The sequence below is a fragment of the Haliotis rubra genome, unplaced genomic scaffold (assembly GCF_003918875.1).
Source record: "Haliotis rubra isolate DU_JTF1 unplaced genomic scaffold, ASM391887v1 Scf219, whole genome shotgun sequence".
NCBI lineage: Eukaryota > Metazoa > Mollusca > Gastropoda > Lepetellida > Haliotidae > Haliotis > Haliotis rubra.
This window is the reverse complement of record NW_025766214.1, coordinates 270,575-291,301: the sequence shown is the minus strand read 5'-3', so window position 1 is coordinate 291,301 and position 20,727 is coordinate 270,575. Positions and strand designations below refer to the sequence as shown.

At 37.3% G+C, this 20,727-nt stretch overlaps 2 protein-coding genes across 2 annotated transcripts; both read left to right on the top strand.

Annotated features, from left to right (window-relative positions):
- Nucleotides 1-5,139: 5,139 nt before the first annotated feature.
- Nucleotides 5,140-10,598, top strand: LOC124277155 (caspase-7-like). Its single transcript, XM_046712809.1, has 5 exons — nt 5,140-6,128; nt 7,070-7,302; nt 7,937-8,156; nt 9,709-9,856; nt 10,130-10,598. The coding sequence occupies exons 3-5, from the start codon at nt 8,097-8,099 to the stop codon at nt 10,375-10,377; spliced, it is 456 nt and encodes a 151-aa protein (XP_046568765.1). The 5' UTR covers nt 5,140-6,128; nt 7,070-7,302; nt 7,937-8,096; the 3' UTR covers nt 10,378-10,598.
- Nucleotides 10,599-12,454: 1,856 nt separating this feature from the next.
- LOC124277152 (caspase-3-like) lies at nt 12,455-20,727 on the top strand. Its single transcript, XM_046712807.1, has 6 exons — nt 12,455-13,015; nt 14,723-14,786; nt 15,137-15,381; nt 16,457-16,677; nt 17,692-17,833; nt 19,473-20,727. Exons 1-6 carry the CDS (start codon nt 12,988-12,990, stop codon nt 19,727-19,729), a joined length of 957 nt encoding a protein of 318 aa, XP_046568763.1. The 5' UTR covers nt 12,455-12,987; the 3' UTR covers nt 19,730-20,727.

Sequence of the window (20,727 nt, the reverse complement as noted above, 5' to 3'; positions counted from 1 at the left end):
TTATAATTGAAGTCAGTATGTGACAATGTTTGTTTATTTGTTGTTGAATGCCACATTTGGCAATATTCCATCTGTATGCCAGGAGTATTTACATGCAAAGACTTTTGAGAAGTGAGACAGTATTCCTGTTTCTAACATTACTTCAACCTTAATCTTACTTCCGGGTTGAAATTTGGCCCCAGGGGCCCTATCCACAAAATGTTCATAGCAGTAAGCCATTTGTAAGATGATGATAAAGTATGTCGTAACATTACGAACCCTTTGTGGACCAGGACCCAGGATCCTATGCTGACTGTAAGAGACCACTTTGTGGATTGGATGGTCAGTGCCGGTAACTTGGTTCATTTTGTGTCATTGTTCACATGCAGCTTTAATTGCCTGGCTGCAGTCTTATTCTCATTTGTGTGGGTTCCGTGTTGAAATTAGGCACCAGGACCCTATGCTGACTGTAAGAGATAATATTGTTGATGCTTTTATTGCCTGGGCCTTAATTCTCGAAACGTTCGTAGCCCTAAGAATTCTTAACTTTGATTGTAGCCAATGTGTTAAGAATGGGCTTAAGAAGTTCGTAGGGCTACGGACGTTTGAGTATAGCTAGCTTGGTCTAGACACAATTATTTACAGGCGGCAGAATGCCATTTAGAAAGTGGTCATATGTAACATATGCTATATTGGGGATTACACTTTCCCAGTAAGGCCATCACACAATATCAGCGATCTAACCCACTCAGCCACCACAGTTAGATGGCTGACTTTGTGTACTGGTGATAAGGTCCTGACTGAGAGTGTGGGTTCGAATCTCAACTCAACCTAACAAAAATACTAGAATCTGTACTCTTTACTGAGAAAGTGTAATCCCAAATATAACATGTTGCAGTCTTATAGCTGGAATAATACTAAACATGACATTAAACAACAAACTACAAACATTTTCTGAATATAATTATACATACTGGATTATTTTTGTTTACCTTTAGTCAGTTACCATGAAGAATAATTAAACAAAGTCTCCATGTTATGATTCACGGGGAGAGAAATAACTGTATTACTTGTTCCCATCTGTCTTATGTAGTTTGTTTTTGACAGGTGTTCACACAGATTAGTCTGGTGGCTGAGTGTAATGTCGACACACCAATAAAACAACCTAGGCTTAGATTTGAAACTGAAAATACTCAGATATATACATCAATGGTTTGCAGTTTTAACACCAAATCAAGGAGTTAAAAAGACTTAATTTTGAACATTTATCAAAAGTTTCTAGACAGCTATTCATTCTCAGTATTATCCTTGTGCTATTTCTTGTGGTTGTTACGTCTAAGCTATTATCAGAAGTTCTTTCTTTTAGAATATTCTTGTGACAAATTTGTTTTCATTGAAACACCAAGTTTGTTCCTTTTCATAGCAAGATAACATACTAATGAATGTGTTATTTTATAGAAACATATTTCCTTGCCTACAGTGTAAACTTTAATAGTATTCAGCTGTGTAGAGTGGGCACAATACATGAAGGCAATAAATAGAATGTGTTTTGAGGTTTTCCTCAGACAGTACTACATACATCACTGGAAACTGAATGTCAACCAAACCATACTGCAAATTGTAATGCTATATCTGTGGTTACAAAACATGTTCTTTGTATATCTAGACTATATTAATAATTATGCATGTTTATAAATATATTAATACAAAAATATCTCACCTGTACATCGGTACATTATCTATTTAATGAATTATGCATGTTTATAAATATATTAATACAAAAATATCTCACCTGTACATCGGTACATTATCTATTTAATGAATTATGCATGTTTATAAATATATTAATACAAAAATATCTCACCTGTACATCGGTACATTATCTATTTAATGAATTATGCACGTTTATAAATATATTAATACAAAAATATCTCACCTGTACATCATGTAGCCGTATTACTTTAAGCTGTACGTATCACGGCTTGGTATATCTGCAATATTGTAATCTTGGTAACCAATAAAAAAATATATATATATACAAAAAATATTAATAATTAGTAATAGTAATAGTCCGCTCATATCCAGGCACATTACCTGCTACGTACATTATTTAATTGTATTTAAAGTTTCTTATTATTGTATGTATTAATATAGCACAATCATGATTGGCAGATTGTAAAAAAAGCTTATTTACAGCAGCCACAATCAGATTACGACTATTGATTGGCCTTTCAGGTTGGGTGAGATACGATGATCCCACACACTACATACAGTGGGCTAGGAGAGGCAGGCTGTGTGGTTACAATGAACTCTATATAAGGTCCTTCAACAGTACTTCAGTTGCAAGACAACACTGAACTACTTGGGACCTGGAGAAGAAAATGCAATCACAGGTGTTATACATTACAATATGACCATACCTGACTTCCTACTGGGGTATACTGTACAACACTGTCAGACAAAATGTTTATAAGTACATTTTAGAAGTACATGTCGCAGATTTCCTTCTGGATATTAAAAGATAAAATTGTAGTGTGTTTAAACATTAACATAGTGCCAAGCCAATCAATGTCCAATGAGAGACAGTACATATTTTCTCTACAGGATTAATGCTGGTAATTTACCCAAAGGTTAAGACTAACTATGATATAATATAGTGTAATGTGAAATACAGATCTGTTTATCAACACATGTACTGCTATCACTTATAGACTAATACTTAACACTGTTTTTCAGGGGTATGTAGAAGCTGTAGGTGCCACAGATGATCCAGTTGTCAGAGGCGTTGCTGTGACTGCTGAATCGTATCTCTCAAACACTTGTAATCATGGGTTCAAACCCTGTTATATGTTTCTAGTCTTGTTATCACCTCACCTTTTTCTAGTCTTGGGTCACCTTTGAAGCTGTAGGTGACCCACAGATGTTTCCAGTCTTGTTAGACCTCACCTTGTTTCTAGTCTGTTATGACCTCACCTTATCACCTTATCCTCACCAACACTTGTTAATCATGTTTCTAGTCTTGTTATCACACCTTGTTTCATCACTAGTCTTGTTATCACCTCACCTTGTCTTGTTTCTAGTCTTGTTATCACCTCACCTTGTTTCTAGTCTTGTTATCACCTCACCTTGTTTCTAGTCTTGTTATCACCTCACCTTTCTTGTTATCACCCTCACCTCACTCACCTTGTTTCTAGTCTTGTTATCACCTCACCTTGTTTCTAGTCTTGTTATCACCTCACCTTGTTTCTAGTCTTGTTATCACCCTCACCTTGTTTCTAGTTATCACCTCACCTTGTTTCTAGTCTTGTTATCACCCTCACCTCACCTTGTTTCTAGTCTTGTTATCACCCTCACCTTGTTTCTAGTCTTGTTATCACACCTCACCTTGTTTCTAGTCTTGTTATCACCTCACCTTGTTTCTAGTCTTGTTATCACCTCACCATGTTTTTTCTAGTCTTGTTTCTAGTCTTGTTATCACCTCACCATGTTTCTAGTCTTGTTATCACCTTGTTTCTAGTCTTGTTATCACCCTTTGTTTCCCTTCACCTTGTTTAGTCTTGTTATCACTAAACTCAGTCAGTTCTAGTCATCCTCACCTTGTTTCTAGTCTTGTTCTTGTTATCACCTCACTAGTCTTGTTATCACCTCACCATGTTTCTAGTCTTGTTATCACCTCACCTTGTTTCCTCACCTTGTTTCTAGTCTTGTTATCACCTCACCTTGTTTCTAGTCTTGTTATCACCTCACCTTGTTTCTAGTCTTGTTATCACCTCACCTTGTTTCTAGTCTTGTTATCACCTCACCTTGTTTCTAGTCTTGTCTTGTTTTATCTTGTTATCACCTCACCTTGTTTCTAGTCTTGTTATCACCTCACCTTGTTTCTAGTCTTGTTATCACCTCACCTTGTTTCTAGTCTTGTTATCACCTCACCTTGTTTCTAGTCTTGTTATCACCTCACCATGTTTCTAGTCTTGTATATCACTAGTCTTGTTATCACCTCACCTTGTTTCTAGTCTTGTTATCACCTCACCTTGTTTCTAGTCTTGTTATCACCTCACCTTGTTTCTAGTCTTGTTATCACCTCACCTTGTTTCTAGTCTTGTTTCTAGTCTTGTTATCACCTCACCTTGTTTCTAGTCTTGTTATCACCTCACCTTGTTTCTAGTCTTGTTATCACCTCACCATGTTTCTAGTCTTGTTATCACCTCACCTTGTTTCTAGTCTTGTTATCACCTCACCTTGTTTCTAGTCTTGTTATCACCTCACCATGTTTCTAGTCTTGTTATCACCTCACCTTGTTTCTAGTCTTGTTATCACCTCACCTAGTCTTGTTTCACCTAGTTTCTTGTTATCACCTCACCTTGTTTCTAGTCTTGTTATCACCTCACCTTGTTTCTAGTCTTGTTATCACCTCACCTTGTTTCTAGTCTTGTTATCACCTCACCTTGTTTCTAGTCTTGTTATCACCTCACCTTGTTTCTAGTCTTGTTATCACCTCACCTTGTTTCTAGTCTTGTTATCACCTCACCTTGTTTCTAGTCTTGTTTCATCAGTCTTCAGTCTTGTTATCATTGTTTCCTCACCCTTGTTTTATCACCTCACCTTGTTTCTAGTCTTGTTATCACCTCACCTTGTCTCAAGGGTTCATCAAGTGGTAAACATCTAACATGTTCATTACTTTTGACATTCCTCCAATGTAATTTGACAAGGTGTGTAATGCAGGGGCGGATACAGGATTTTCGTTTGGGGGTGCACCCCAATCCTCGGAACCCTGGGCATAAAACATGTAAAACACCCCCGCACCCCCCCTCTGGATCCGCGCATGTAATGTATCATTAATACTTTTCAGAGCGGTGTAAAACCTCACTCACTCACTCACTTTATCTTCAGAACAGTTGTCACCATACGGCTGAATTATTGCTGATGTGACGTAAACTATTAACTCACTCACTCTTTCAGTATAATGTTTCAGTACAGATGCTTCACTATTTAATAACAGTTGTTCACACAGATTTCATGCAATTATTATGATACGGGTCTTGGGTCCAAGTGATGTATTCTATATTTATATTTTCCTAATATCTGAATCCTAATATATTGCTTGTAGTGGTAATAATGAATAATGAATTTTGTATGAATTATTATTCCATGATACAATCATTGTCTTAATGGCTTCATCTCTAGGCTTCATACTTCATCATCGCTAAGTTGGTTTTCCAATCTGTGTGTACTAGTAAACTTTGATGTAAAACCATTTCCTACATATTTGTTGATCAGTTGCTTGATAAAAATAGCATCTGCAGTGAAAAGACAACATAAATATAAAGAAGATGAAATTCATGTCAACATTACATGAAATACATTAAATGAAGCAATTGGTTATTAAATAAATAATCATCAAACTTTTTCTTCTTGTTTGAAACTTTAATAATGTCAATATAAGGGGAACTGTACAGTAATCAATTAAATTCAGTTGTCACGAGTTGATAGGTTTATAAAAATGCTGTAACTGTAAACTATAAACTACCTACCCTTTGAACCATACCAGTTTGAACATTATCTACTCCTCTAAAGAAATAAATTATGATGTATGGCTTGTCCCTAAAGAAATATATTATTATGAATGGCTTGTCCTCTAAAGAAATATATTATGAGGCCTGTGAATGGCTTGTCTGCATTCAGAACTTTAATTGAAAGGATCTCTGTTTGATAGTTGCTACTATATTCGGTTCTATGTCAAAGATCTTGAACGTCGTCATATGAGCGAAATATTCTCAAGCACGATGTTAAACCCAATTTCACGTCACCTCACCTCAAAGATCTTGACATTTCCATGACTGAAATAGAAATACCCAGTACATTTGTTCAAACTTGTTTGACCCATTAATCATTACCAGGTCCTGGAGTAAGATAAAGGGGTGCTGATTGTAATTCTTATAGAGTTGTTGTGTCCTGGTAGTTTACTGAGTGTTGTTAGATACCTTGTGAAACAACAGGATGTAGACTTGTCTTGCACAACGCTGTTTCACCAGGTGTACATTCCTCCACTGATATCCTGACGCAGGTATACATGTGAGCTATTTCAATCTTGTGAACAGGACCTGGTTTAAAGATGACTGATGATTCGGAAGATGCAAGGTTTTATAGCTGTGAGTAGTATCCTAGGATGTTTATAAAGAAACGTTTATCTTTAACCTAAACCTGAATTGTTGTTATACTGAAATAATGGTCAAAAGTATTTTATTAAACCGTAACTCCAAATATATATATATGTATCTATGTGTGAGGTATTTTATGTGGCTATACATCAGATTCTGGTGGAACGTTGCAGAGGTTTTACAGAGAAGCAGTGTATATGCTCTTGTTGTGAACCTTTACAACACAGGGGAAGTTACAATGGACACAATGGAAGCCATATTTGAAAATATTAATTTTAATTTAGGTAACTGAATTATGAAGGTATCACAGTGTGATCATTATACACCAGAGATGGACTGACTGACTGAGTATGGTTTTAAGCTGCTTTTTGCAATATTCCAGCAATATCACGGTTTGGGACACCAGAAATGGGCTTCACACATTGTACCCATGTGGGGATTCGAACCCGGGCCTTCGGCGTGACGAGCGAACGCTTTAACCATTAGGCTACCCAGGTTTTACAGGGAAAGCAGTACTTATGTTCTTGTTCTCAACCAATACAAGATGGGGGAAGTGTCTTTTGACCTTACTTCTGGCTTACAATAGCATTTAATAGTGTCAAGTATAAACTTTAATATCAGGATCATTGGGTTTTTTTACTTTATTTTCTTGTTTATTTATTTTCTTTGTTGATGTGCATGAGGAAAAATGAATTTATTGTTTTGAACTTTCCCAAAAAAATTGAATTTGCCAAAAAAATAGAAAAAAAATAAATCACAATAAAAAACATAGTGAAGGTAATCACCTTTCAATCTAGCAAATCTTATGAAAATACTTTTTTATGAAATGTTTGGCATGTTCATCCATCAAACAATAAAAACATGAACTGGTGTAAATAATGTTCACAAAAAGTAACCTGTATTGTCTTATTGTCCCCCTATTTTATCAATAGATGAAGAAGAAGAGAAAGAGGTGAAGCCGGAGTCTGACCGGTATGATCTGGGACATCCGGATCGGGCGTGGCTCTGATTGTGTGCAATGAGTCTTTCTCAAACAGCATGCCTCGAGCAGGAGCACATCATGATGTGGAATACTTTAAGAAGATTTTCCAGAAACTTGGCTTCAAGGATATACGTGACAAGTATAATCTGACAGCTGATGATATGCTTGATTGGTTCACTGCAGGTAATTTGAATATGACGTACCGTATTCACTGTAGTTAGCACTCTGGGCACTAGTATAACTGACAAAAGGGGTGCTTAAAACAAAAGTTGTTTTCAGAGATCAAGAGGTAATGAACCCACCTCATGTTTTTATCCAACTTTCAGTATAGGTGCTTACAATGATTTATCATGGTTCGGTCGTTTGGACAGGAGGTGCTGACTGACTGACTGAGTTTGGTTTTACGCCTCTTTTAGCAATATTCCAGCAACATCACGGCGAGGGACACCACAAATGGGCTTCACACAATGTACCCATGTGGGGATTCGAACCCGGGTCTTCGGCGTGATGAGCCAACGCTTTAACCACTAGGCTACCCCACCGCCCCGGACAGGATGTGCTTATTGAGACAAGCCATCTATTCTGCTGAATACGATATATGAGATGGATTTGCTCTGTGTAGTCTTCACCAAGTTGATACTGGTACAGTTGGGCTTATAACAAGAAGTCATTATAAGTGACCTGCCGTGATATGACTAAAGTACTGGTAACAGTGATGTTTTATCTCACATCACACCTACAGATTATTCTGAGATTATCACATGCCACTTTAAAATTGATGAACAGAACTGTAGTGAGAATTAAATATCTGTTACAGTATCTCAAGAAGATCACAGTCAGCGTGACTGTCTGGCTGTTGCTATTACCTCCACGGAGAGAAGTATACTCAAGTTGATCCTAAGAGGTACAATGTCTCCATTGATCGAGATATCATCCTCGGCTCACAGGGGGCAGTTTACACAGAAGAGCTGGTGGACATGTTCTCTGATAGGAATTGTCCCTCCCTGGCCCGCAAACCAAGACTGTTCCTGCTGCAGGTATGTTCTGGAGTGAGAGAAATAATATTGCTTAATGCACTATCATCAGAGTGAGAGAGTGAGTGAATACTGCTAAATGCACTCTTATCTTACCGTATCTTGCAGATATTCTTGGCGAGGTATATCCAAAAGCTGAGAGGTACAAATGAAAACGAATCATCCTAAACTGTCTTTCACAAGAAATACCACTTACCTGGTAGGTGAGAGAGAGATCAAGTGATACTTCCCTGGAGATAGCGCTACAGTGAAATTGCATCACAATACTCTTGAGACCATTATGACATCATCAGTTACCATGACATCAGAATGACATGATGTCACTAGTAACTAATAAGCTGGTTTTCTGTACACTAATTATTTCTGATTACAAGCTGAAAAACTGAGAAGAATGATTTTGGATGATAAATAGAATTGCACCCAAGGGTCAAATATGTCAATATTCATCAAGAGTAGGACTTTTTAACTTTTTTACGACCCTTGTTGTGTATCAAGGGAGGGCACTTGCTAAGCTGTCTCTCAGACCTTAGTTCTTGAATGATTAGCCAGTTCTTGAGCTGAAAATTAACATTGTTCTGAGTTCTATAAGGATTTTATTTTGAAGATATATATTTTTAAAAAAGTAAAATTCTCTATATAACTGTGATAACAAATTGGCAGTCATCCAGGTGTCTAGATGTTCAATGAACTCTAGCCTTCATGTTTGCTTGACTCCATTCATCACAAGACTGAGAGAAAAGCTCGAGAGAAAATTAAACAGGACATATAGACAGTTGCATGATAACATCTTAAAATCACACTGCATCAAGGATTTATATTTTTAAAAGTTAGTTAGTTAAGATAGTGTCACAATGTTTATTGTTTTGACAGGTTGTTATTCTAGCTGTGTTTCGAACCTATACATGCTGTTTACTGAGAATAGATCATTCAGATTGGATGAGAACAGAGTGAGCCTTTGTTCAAGGTTTTAATTGTCATACAAAGTGCAGCATGACGGTAGAATCTATTGCCACACTGACTGACTGACTGACTGAGTTTGTTTTTTACGCCGCTTTTAGCAATATTCCAGCAACATCACGGCGGGGGACACCAGAAATGGGCTTCACACATTGTGCCCATATTGCCACACTGTCAGGTGATACAGACTTCAGCACTATTGGCCACAGCCTCCTTGAGAAGGGTGATAACTATTCATAGCCTCATCGAATGTAATAGTCCAGTGGTTAAAGCCATGGCATATCACACCAACAACTGGGTTTGATTCCCCATATGCTTAGGATATGTAAAGCCTATGTATTCTGTACATGGTGCTTGAAGCAGTAGTGCCGTGGGGTAACCTTGCAGTTAAAGCATTCGCTCATCATGCCTAAGACTCGGGTTCGATTCCCGCATGGGTTTCTGGTGTGCCCTGCTGTACTTATTTATTCTTCATTCTTGAGTAGTGTAAATTATGCTGTAGCTGACACTATAACAGCATTATCTTCATGCATGATTGTCTAACGACATATGTGAAGGAATGGTTGTTTGAAACTGCTTGCACACGGATGTTTTCCAGGCCTGTCGAGGGATAAATCTGGATGATGGTGTTGAATTAATGAGGGACTTTGATGAGGTTGACGCCTTACCAATACTTGTACCTGAATATACAGTGTCCCCAGTGCCATGCTTCAAGGACTTCTGTATTGTGTATGCCACCCCTCCAGGTATGTCAGTATTACACCTGTGTCTCTAACTGAACCCAATGAGTGAGTGAGTGAGTGAGTGAGTGAATGAATGAATGAAACTTTATTTCCTCCACTGTAGGCGAACAATATGCCACTTCTCCAGGTATGTCAGTATTACACCTGTGTCTCTAACTGAACTCATCGAATGAATGAATGAATGAATGAATGAATGAATGAATGAATGAAACTTTTATTTCCTCCACTGTCTATGAAAATTTGTCAGTGTGAATTTTGTTATTTGATTCATTCTAGGATGTTTTGCATTTCGGCGGCCATCAGAAGGGTCCTGGTTTGTAAAAGCTTTCTGGGATGTTGTGGAAAAAGTGGACCTGTCTCGTGTGGATTTTTTACGTTTGGCGACGCAGGTTATACACCAGGTGGCGTTCTCCTTCCAGTCGTCAGCCGATGATCCAAGAATAGATGCCAAGAAACAGTCAGGGTGTATCTATTCAATGTTGACCAAGGATGTTTACTTCACACCCAAACAAGACGCTAATTAGGTAATATTAAATCCTGCTGTTTAATATTTGGAACAGTATCTTTTTGTCTAGAACAACTACCAACTTCCATTTTCCCATTTTTGTTAAGTGTATTAGATTTATGTGAACACTTCTGATATCTTGTCAATTCATATATTTGTCATAGGCTTGGTTTGCTAAATGTTTTTGTGAACAACTCTCACCTTCATCCAAGGAAAGAATAATAAACTTAATTAACTATTTTCTTTTCTCTATTAATTTTCCTGAAAAAGAAGTCAACTTGTCAAGACATTCGTGCTTGTCTTACAGTTTAAGTATTATATTATTGTATTAACTATTCTGTTTGTCAATGTGGAAGTTTTCATTCACAAGGCCTAAGGTGCTGAATTTGATGCATAGAGTTGCATCCCTTAGTCCAGCCAGGTTCTGCTGATCTTGGTTTGAATCCCAGATTTTCACTGATTTAGATCCTTTGTCTGTCGGTACCATGTTGGAGTAAAATGGTAACCATTTCTCCTCCAACATTAAGCTTGCTTGTATTAATATCCCTGAGGTATTGTTAACGTGACACAGGTGATTCAATGTTTTAAGTTTACATTAACTCGGTGCGCCTAGTGGTTGCAAGAGTTGTATGATCCCCAGGGAGTTGAGATTGATAATACGATGTGCCGTTTGAGACTGACATCCAATGATCGAGGGGAAAACAAAGCGCCTTTGAGCAGCTGAGCTGGATATTGGTGCTATACAAATATACATAAATAAATTAGTGTAGACACATCTTGAATGCAAGTAAGGTTTTGTCAGATAGTAGGGAGAAAACATTTCTGTGATGGAACCTAATGGCAGACCCATGTAGATCCAGGTTAGAATCGATCTTCAGTAACCCATGCTTGTCATAAGAGGTGACCAACGAGACCGGGTGGTCAGGCTCACTGACCTGGTTGACATGACAGTGCATCCCAATTGTGTAGACATGCCATGCTGTTGGTGACTGGACTGGTATTTAGTGGAATACTGTGCAGTTTGTTCTAGTTTCAGTGTCAAGTACAGTGCATCAGAGACAGCCATTGTTGACATATTTGTGGTGGTTTGTTCTTTGTGTATTGGGCGGTGGGGTAGCCTAATGGTTAAAGCGTTGGCTCGTCACACCGAAGACCCGGGTTCGAATCCCCACATGGGCACAATTTTTGAAGCCCATTTCTGGTGTCCCCTGCCGTGATGTTGCTGGAATATTGTTAAAAGTGGCGTAAAACCAAACTCAGTCAGCCAGTCTTTGTGTCAAACTGTCTTATTCAATTCTTATTACTGTGTATGCAAACATGCTTATGTAAAATATGGTAGTCTATTCCATGTTAATGGATGTACTTGTTTATTTAAATAAACAGAGCACTAGTGTTTGTTTATCTGTATTTAGCTGTATGTTTGTTTTGGTTATTCTTTATTTCTGCTGAAACCTAAGGTCAAGGGAAGGTCCCTATACACGTATTGTAAACAGTCATAAGAAAGTTGTATATTTTTACAAATATGATTATAAATAGTAATAAAAAACAACAGTTTCTCACTGCATGTTCAGTGTTAAAACCAATCAATAATCAGATGGGTACTGTAAGTAAATTATTGATACTTCACAGTACCGTAGCTACTTCTCGTTCTCTAGGGAAGTATTGGCACAACCATGGGTCACACCTCAATCTGTCTGTAATCTTAGAAGTGGTTGATAACACAGTAGTACATAGCACACCATAAACTGTGCAAGCATTCAAAAGACAAAACCTAGCTTGATAAATAGAATTTTGTAACTGTTTCTCTTCCCTATGGTCAAACAATGACAAACCAAATTAGGAAATTATTTATTGATTTTAAATGTCATCAAAATAAAGCTGAAAGTAGTGTGTAGTCATGACCTGCATAGGCGGATCCAGAAATTTTCACCTTTGCTCTGCCATTGCAAAACATTAACTTCAGTGTGGTCTTTAGTCATTTCATTTTCAAGGGGTGGGGTGGGGTGGGGTGGGGTGGGGTGGGGTTGTTTTGGTGTTTTTTTCCCGAACCCCTGAACACACAAACACCCGCCCAACCCCCAAAACACGCACGCACGCACGCACGCACGCACACACACACACACACACACCTCTCTATCTCTCTCTCTCTGGATCCGCCACTGACCTGTGTAACCTGTGCTGACTTAACCCTGAAGCAACTACTGAATAAGAAGCTATATAAAGCTACCAGAGCAATGGGGATTGACACATATTTCTTTGTAAAGACACAAACATTGTCAGTCGATACTCTTCAGGTACACATTTCTAGGTCAGTCGTCATGGGCATTTCCTAGACGGGCCAAAAATAAATCTGTGTCACTGTTTAGTTTGACAAACTTGTTTTGACTTGCTTTGTTACACTGGTATTTAATTTAAACATTGAATGATGTACCAGATATTTTAGTATCACTTTTGTTATGTCATGACATGTCAATTTTATTGGTGTGTGATATAAAATGTATAATAAAATATGTAATAACAGCAATAATGACCTTTGTTTATGCAACGTTGCACGGTCTGTTTCCACTTCCTTGAAGTTGTAAAGTAGGTGAGGTGGAGAGAGGGTCGTATACCATACCTTGAGTGAAACATGGCTGACGATTCTAGGGATCCTGATGGTAAGTAGCACAGTGAGTGAGTGAGTGAAGGGTACAGTGAGTGAGTCAGTCAGTGTGGGAGGAACTGAAGGAGAGATTGTAAGACGAACTGGCATAATGTCAGCTATGATCACTGTCCTCGGGATCAGACAACCCATGTCTCCCTACCTCAGTTCACACTGCACCATGTTGTTCAGCTCTACCCTACAGAGATTTGTTACATCAAATAGGTGGCTGCTTCGCTTGTCCAGCTGACTCCTATTTCAGTAGTCTGTTTAGAACTAGTTGTCTAATAAACTAGTTGTGCATGTCTGGAGCTGACATTGTCTAAAAGATAAATCAAGAATCGGTGAGTAGTGTACAGTTATCTCAGCCGTGAACAATAGTCTTAACTGCATCACAGTTGAGTAAATATATTCAAAGGCAGCAGTAAGTCAGTATTCTCATTAGTGATATTGAGATTTTTTCCAGGATATTACTCCAACCTAAATGCTGTGACAGGTGTTAGAGACTTCATACCTGATTAACAGCCAATATACTTTGGAAATATTACCTATTGATATTGAAGGTCAAGGTCACTCAGTAGGAAGTAGGCATGTAAATGAATGTGAACAGGATGGGTATTTGTCATTGGAATTTGACAAAACTTACAAACTTGATCTCTTGGGCAGTGTCTTGATTTCATCGATTTGGGGGTAAGGTCAAGACTACTACAGATCACATTATCAGTTTTGTTTACATATTTTAGATAAATTTTCATTGGATTATAATTACTTAATTTATTATATTGATAGTGACATTAATGAGGTTTATTGCTGACAACAACATCTACCAACATTTACACATTATACAGAATACAAAACCCCACTGTTTTTCATTTATCGATAATACAATGTATTACATTTCAATTTCCAGTGTATGTGTAAACACTGATTTGATAACAGTTAGGAGTGACTTGTTACAACATTCTTATCAGTGAAGCTTAAGAGGGATCATCTTGTTTCCAGCCTGTGTTACATCAGACATGTGTGAGATCACCTGATGTCAGAATGGTCCCTGACACATGTTTCTGATGGGCATGGTATTGCCTGGTTCTCAGGAAATGTCTGCTTCAGAATTTTCATTTGATGCAAACAGTTTTCTAGGTACATGTATAAGATATTTATATCCATCTACCTCATTACCAAACACCCCAACTCATATCATCCTATTGTCCCCAAGTACTAACACTGGAGTGTGAAGCCCATTTCTGGTGTTCCCTGTCGTGATGTTGTTGGAATATTGCTATAAAGGCGGCGTAAAACTAAACTCACTCGCTACTAACACAGGAATAACATGTCTGTGTGTTTTTTTTTCCCTTTCATCAGAGGCCATACAAAATTATTTCATGGTCTGTGTTTCTGTACTTGAAATATACCACAAAAACACATAATTGCTTCAGGTATAAAAAAAAATTGTGAATATTTTGTAAAATAAATCAGAAAATGTAAAGTCTTCTGACCTTAAATTGTAAAATAGAATTGAATGTAAATCTAGATATAGTCCACCAACCTTAAACTGTTAAAAAGAATTGGATGCAAATATAAAAGGTTATTATTTTGGCCTGTGGGGTCTTTTCTTTCCTACTGTCACTGATGTGTGAAAAACATGTTATCTGTATATATGTTATACATGAAATGTCATTATTGTCATGAATTTGTAATTATTTATTTATTTATATTTTTTCAGAAAAGGATTTTGGTCTCAGCAGCATTAAAAGAATAAATGAGTTCTTGAAGAGCTGTGTATCAGAGTAAGCATATATTAGTCCATACTTAGAATAGCTCAAGTCACAATTTATTTCAGCATATTTGCTTTAGTTGATGGTACAGATGATGTAAGGGTCATTCATCTCTTGATCCTTTATTTGTTTGTTGTTAAACACCACAACAGCAATGTGCAATGTATGTGAATGTGGTTTTTAAGTAACTTAGTTTGGACCACACAAACCAGTGATTAACATAATAATAAGTATTATTATGTGGGAAATTGAACCTTTGCCTTCAGCGTGCCAAGTGATCACTTTAACCACTGGGCTACCCAATCGCCCCTCTATGTATATGAAGATATAGTTTACACATTGGTTTTGTAACATTTATTCAGCACCTTGACGTCCGGAGTGGAAGATGAGAAGGAAATGGACAGTAGAGACCAGTACAACTTTGGACACTCACAGCGAGGCGTGGCTCTGATTGTGTGCAATGAGAAGTTTCATCATATGCAATCCAGGGCTGGAGCAGATCTCGATGCAGAAAGTTTTTATAAAACCTTTCGGAAACTTGGATTCGAGGACATTCGCACCCGATACAATATGACCGATATGGAAATGAGAGACTGGTTCACTGCAGGTAAGCGTTCTTTCAGAAAACCTACGATCTGTTTTAATGGGTACACCTTTACTCATGTGACACACACAAGAGGTACTGAACTACTGTCTTGTACAACAGCTTACCAACATGGGAGGAAATGGCTTCGACTTGTTTGACATTACATTATCTCACTGCTCATATGAGAGGAACAGCTTATGAAAGAAAAAACACAGATATTTGCAATGGATCATATGTCCATAGCACAGCTATTGTGAAACAAACAGGATGCTATTTATTTTATTGATCCATAATTGTTAATTTTGACCTGTTGTTTTATAATTGTTAATTTGACTTATTGGGTGGTTATTTTTTATTTTTATTTACTGTTTGATAATTATAATCTTTGCTTCATTATTTGGTAACTGTCACTTATGGTAGTTAGATATTTTGTAAACACTGCGTTATTGCTTTCTAATTGTTCATTTGATTTATTGTTTTCTAATTGTTTACTTAGTTTATTGTTTTTTTTATTTTTAAATTGGTTTATTGTTTAGTAATTGTTAATGTTAAAATGCTTTTTGGCAGTTGTTGATAATGTTTGGGTGTCTGGGAGAGACTTTTATCCATTGCTATTAGTTTTGGAAAATACTTTAAGATATACCCGCCACAATACCAATACAAACAAAAATATAATTACAACTAAAATTATTTACAGTAAATATTTAACCAACATGGAATAAGGACACAAATTATGCTGAATGCTAATATTTTCCTTCTTTATATTTATATTGAACACAATACACACACAAATAAATGACCTATTTTCAATCAACTGTATTGTAGTGTTCATCAAGGATCATAGCCAGCAGGTATTGGTACAGAGCATTTATTACCGGTATGTCAAATATGGTACACCAGATTTGATTTGGACTTAAACAACTTGAAATTGGTGCCATTTGGTTTAAGACAAGCTCACATTCAGCTGATGTGATATGTATGTTACACATTCTGGTAAAAGTGCTGCTTAATCCAACATCATACTTGTACATACTTAGAGATTATCACTTGCCAGTTTATGATCAGAATTGCAGTGAGAATTAAATATCTGTTACAGTATCTCAAGAAGATCACAGTCAGCGTGACTGTCTGGCTGTTGCTATTACCTCCCATGGAGAGAAGTACACACAAGTTGATCCCAGGAGGTACAATGTCGCCATTGATCGAGATACCATCCTCGGCTCACAGGGGTCAGTTTACACAGAAGAGCTGGTGGAGAAGTTCTCTGATCGAAACTGTCGATCTTTAAAAGGGAAACCAAGAATATTTCTTTTACAAGTATGCAGTGTTTCTTCTGTGAAATTCAGCAATTCCAGAACCGTATTGTAGCATGAGTTTTAACTCCTCTCTCCTCAGTTTGAAAGTTTAGCTGTTTTGAAACTTAACAAATTTAACAATGTAACAAATGAATTTGATAGCTGATGTATAGGCAATAATATCCGCGGAATTTACAAGCAGATTCAGGGCGGTGGGGTAACCTAGTGGTTAAAGCATGCGCTTGTCACGCAGAAGGCCCGGGTTCAATTCCCCACATGGGTACAGTGTCATACATACAGACAGACATACATACAGACAGACAGACAGACAGACATACAGACAGACAGACATACATACATACATACATACATACATACATACATACATACATACATACATACATACATACATACATACATACATACATACATACATACATACATACACACAGCTGGGTGGACTGGGACTGGGTGGGTGGACTGGGACACATAGTCACAGTCCTTTGTCCAAGTTTACTGCACCCGCAACTAGGTGTTTGCACGTATTCATGTGGCCACCATCTGGTCATATACCAACGGATTCGTGGGTTCTTTAAGTGGGTACTGTACACTAGGGGTTGTGACAACACTGACAGAGAGTCTGCACACAAAGTTGACTCCAAGGTTTTTACACTAGGTCACAGTTGGGCTCGATCCCATCACCTCAAGCTAGCTGGATCACTTAGCCTGGTGCTTTTTAAGACAGTTTGCCCACCGCGCCCCCAAAGGTTGATTCACTGAACACAGGCATCTTAGCTGTCCTGACATGATTTGTTATGAGAATTCATCTGCACATACTTTGAAAACTGGGTTTGTTGTTCATTATTACGTCATCAAAATTTCCTAATATTCAATCACAAAGTGTCCTTCAATGTAAGTGATTTATACAGTCGTGTGATGTTCTGATAATGTACAGGGTAGTTAACACTGTGCAATGCCTGATGATTATGGAATGGTGATTGTCACTGGTATTTATAAAGATGTCTTCCTTGTCTAGGCCTGCAGAGGTGAGATGCTGGACCAAGGTGTAACTGTAACAGAAGACATGGATGTGGTCGATGCATTGACTGAACCAGAGTACACCATCTCCCCCACTCCCTGCTTCAAGGACTTCTGTATTGTGTATGCCACCCCTCCAGGTATGTCAGTAAACAACCAAACCTTTTAACCCTGACCAACACATACAACCCAATGTTTTCAACAACCAAACCTTTTAACCCTGACCAACACATACAGCCCAATGTTTTCAACAACCAAATCATTTAACTCTCCTACACATACAACCCAATGTTTTCAACAACCAAACCATTTAACTCTCCTACACATACAACCCAATGTTTTCAACAACCAAACCATTTAACTCTGAACAACACATACAACCCAATGTTTTCAACAACCAAACCATTTAACTCTCCTACACATACAACCCAATGTTTTCAACAACCAAACCATACAATTTAACAAACCTGACTCTCCAACACATACAACCCAATGTTTTCAACAACCAAACCATTTAACTCTCCTACACATACAACCCAATGTTTTCAACCAAACCATTTAACTCTCCTACACATACAACCCAATGTTTTCAACAACCAAACCATTTAACTCTCCTACACATACAACCCAATGTTTTCAACAACCAAACCATTTAACTCTCCTACACATACAACCCAATGTTTTCAACAACCAAACCATTTAACTCTCCTACACATACAACCCAATGTTTTCAACAACCAAACCATTTAACTCTCCTACACACATACAACCCAATGTTTTCAACAACCAAACCATTTAACTCTCCTACACATACAACCCAATGTTTTCAACAACCAAAACCATTTAACTCTCCTACACATACAACCCAATGTTTTCAACAACCAAACCATTTAACTCTCCTACACATACAACCCAATGTTTTCAACAACCAAACCATTTAACTCTCCTACACATACAACCCAATGTTTTCAACAACCAAACCTTTTAACTCTCCTACACATACAACCCAATGTTTTCAACAACCAAACCTTTTAACTCTCCTACACATACAACCCAATGTTTTCAACAACCAAACCTTTTAACTCTCCTACACATACAACCCAATGTTTTCAACAACCAAACCTTTTAACTCTCCTACACATACAACCCAATGTTTTTCAACAACCAAACCTTTTTAACTCTCCTACACATACAACCCAATGTTTTCAACAACCAAACCATTTAACTCTCCTACACATACAACCCAATGTTTTCAACAACCAAACCATTTAACTCTCCTACACATACAACCCAATGTTTTCAACAACCAAACCATTTAACTCTCCTACACATACAACCCAATGTTTTCAACAACCAAACCATTTAACTCTGCCCTACACATACAACCCAATGTTTTCAACAACCAAACCATTTAACTCTCCTACAGATACAACCCAATGTTTTCAACAACCAAACCTTTTAACTCTGACCAACACATACAACCCAATGTTTTCAACAACCAAACCATTTAACTCTCCTACACATACAACCCAATGTTTTCAACAACCAAACCATTTAACTCTCCTACACATACAACCCAATGTTTTCAACAACCAAACCATTTAACTCTCCTACACATACAACCCAATGTTTTCAACAACCAAACCATTTAACTCTCCTACACATACAACCCAATGTTTTCAACAACCAAACCATTTAACTCTCCTACACATACAACCCAATGTTTTCAACAACCAAACCATTTAACTCTGAACAACACATACAACCTAATGTTTTCAGGTTTCTACGCATTTCGCCGTCCGACCTCAGGTTCCTGGTTTGTGACAGGTTTGCGAGATGTCATTGAGAACTCTGATCTGACAAAATGCAACTTTCTCCAGCTGATGACCAAGGTCATCAACCGGGTGGCTCGAGAGTTTGAATCTCACTCACCACAACAGGCCATTGACGGCAAGAAACAGTCAGGTTGCATCTACTCCATGCTCACAAAAGACGTGTATTTTTCTCCCAAACCTTCAGGAGAGGAGCCGCTGTAGGCAACATGAATCACCACTACCATGGTAACAGCTGTAACAGCTTATATATATAGATATGTGCTACATATCTATTAATGTAATTATTTTAATTAATTTTTCATATTGTTCCCTCCATTGTTATATTGTTTGTTTATTGCTAACATCAACAAACATGCTAATGCTTACTACTGTATTTCAACGTAGTTGAGGCTGGCCAAGGATTAGGGATTCCCTGTAGTGGGTATTCATGACTCAAGCTTGATTTACACCATCCCTTCAAATGGGCGATTATGACAAACTGAACCAAGCATTAAAAGGACACATATTCTACAATAAAAAAATGTAAGATTAAATATACTTTGAATGTTAACATAGGCTTCTCAGGACAGCAATGATTTAACAGTACTTTAACCCCCTTTGAAAATACAACCATGTACAATATCAGTTACTTATTTTAATCTACCAATATTAAAAAATGATAGGTCTATTTACAAAACATATTGATGTAATATTTTTCGAATAAACCATTTCTTTTACAAAATACAATTATGAAGTAATAATTAACATTAATTAAAAGATCCTTCACTGGTTTTACACTGAAATCTTGATCCCTTGTGTTGGGAAAATCAATATCAAGTGGTTAGGTTACATGACTAGGTAGATTGCTTGTGACTGTTCAATGCTCATGATGTCAATCAGTGGATTATCTGGTCAAGACTTGATTATTTACAGATTTATGTAACATAACTGGAATATTGCTGAGAACAACATTAAAAAACAAAACAAACGAGTTAAGAGTGGTAGCAAGATTTATGACTCAGTTGGGACAAAACTGGCCCAGTGGTCTAAGGTGTTGTACTTTGAAACATTGTTGTTTTCATTGATATATTGATATATTATATAATGTATGGGTATTGTTATTGATGCATTTTTGTGAAGCTGCTGCAGCCGATGATATAATATTTTTCAAGATTTTATATTATCATGAGATGGACTATGAATAAATCAGTGTGCGTGTG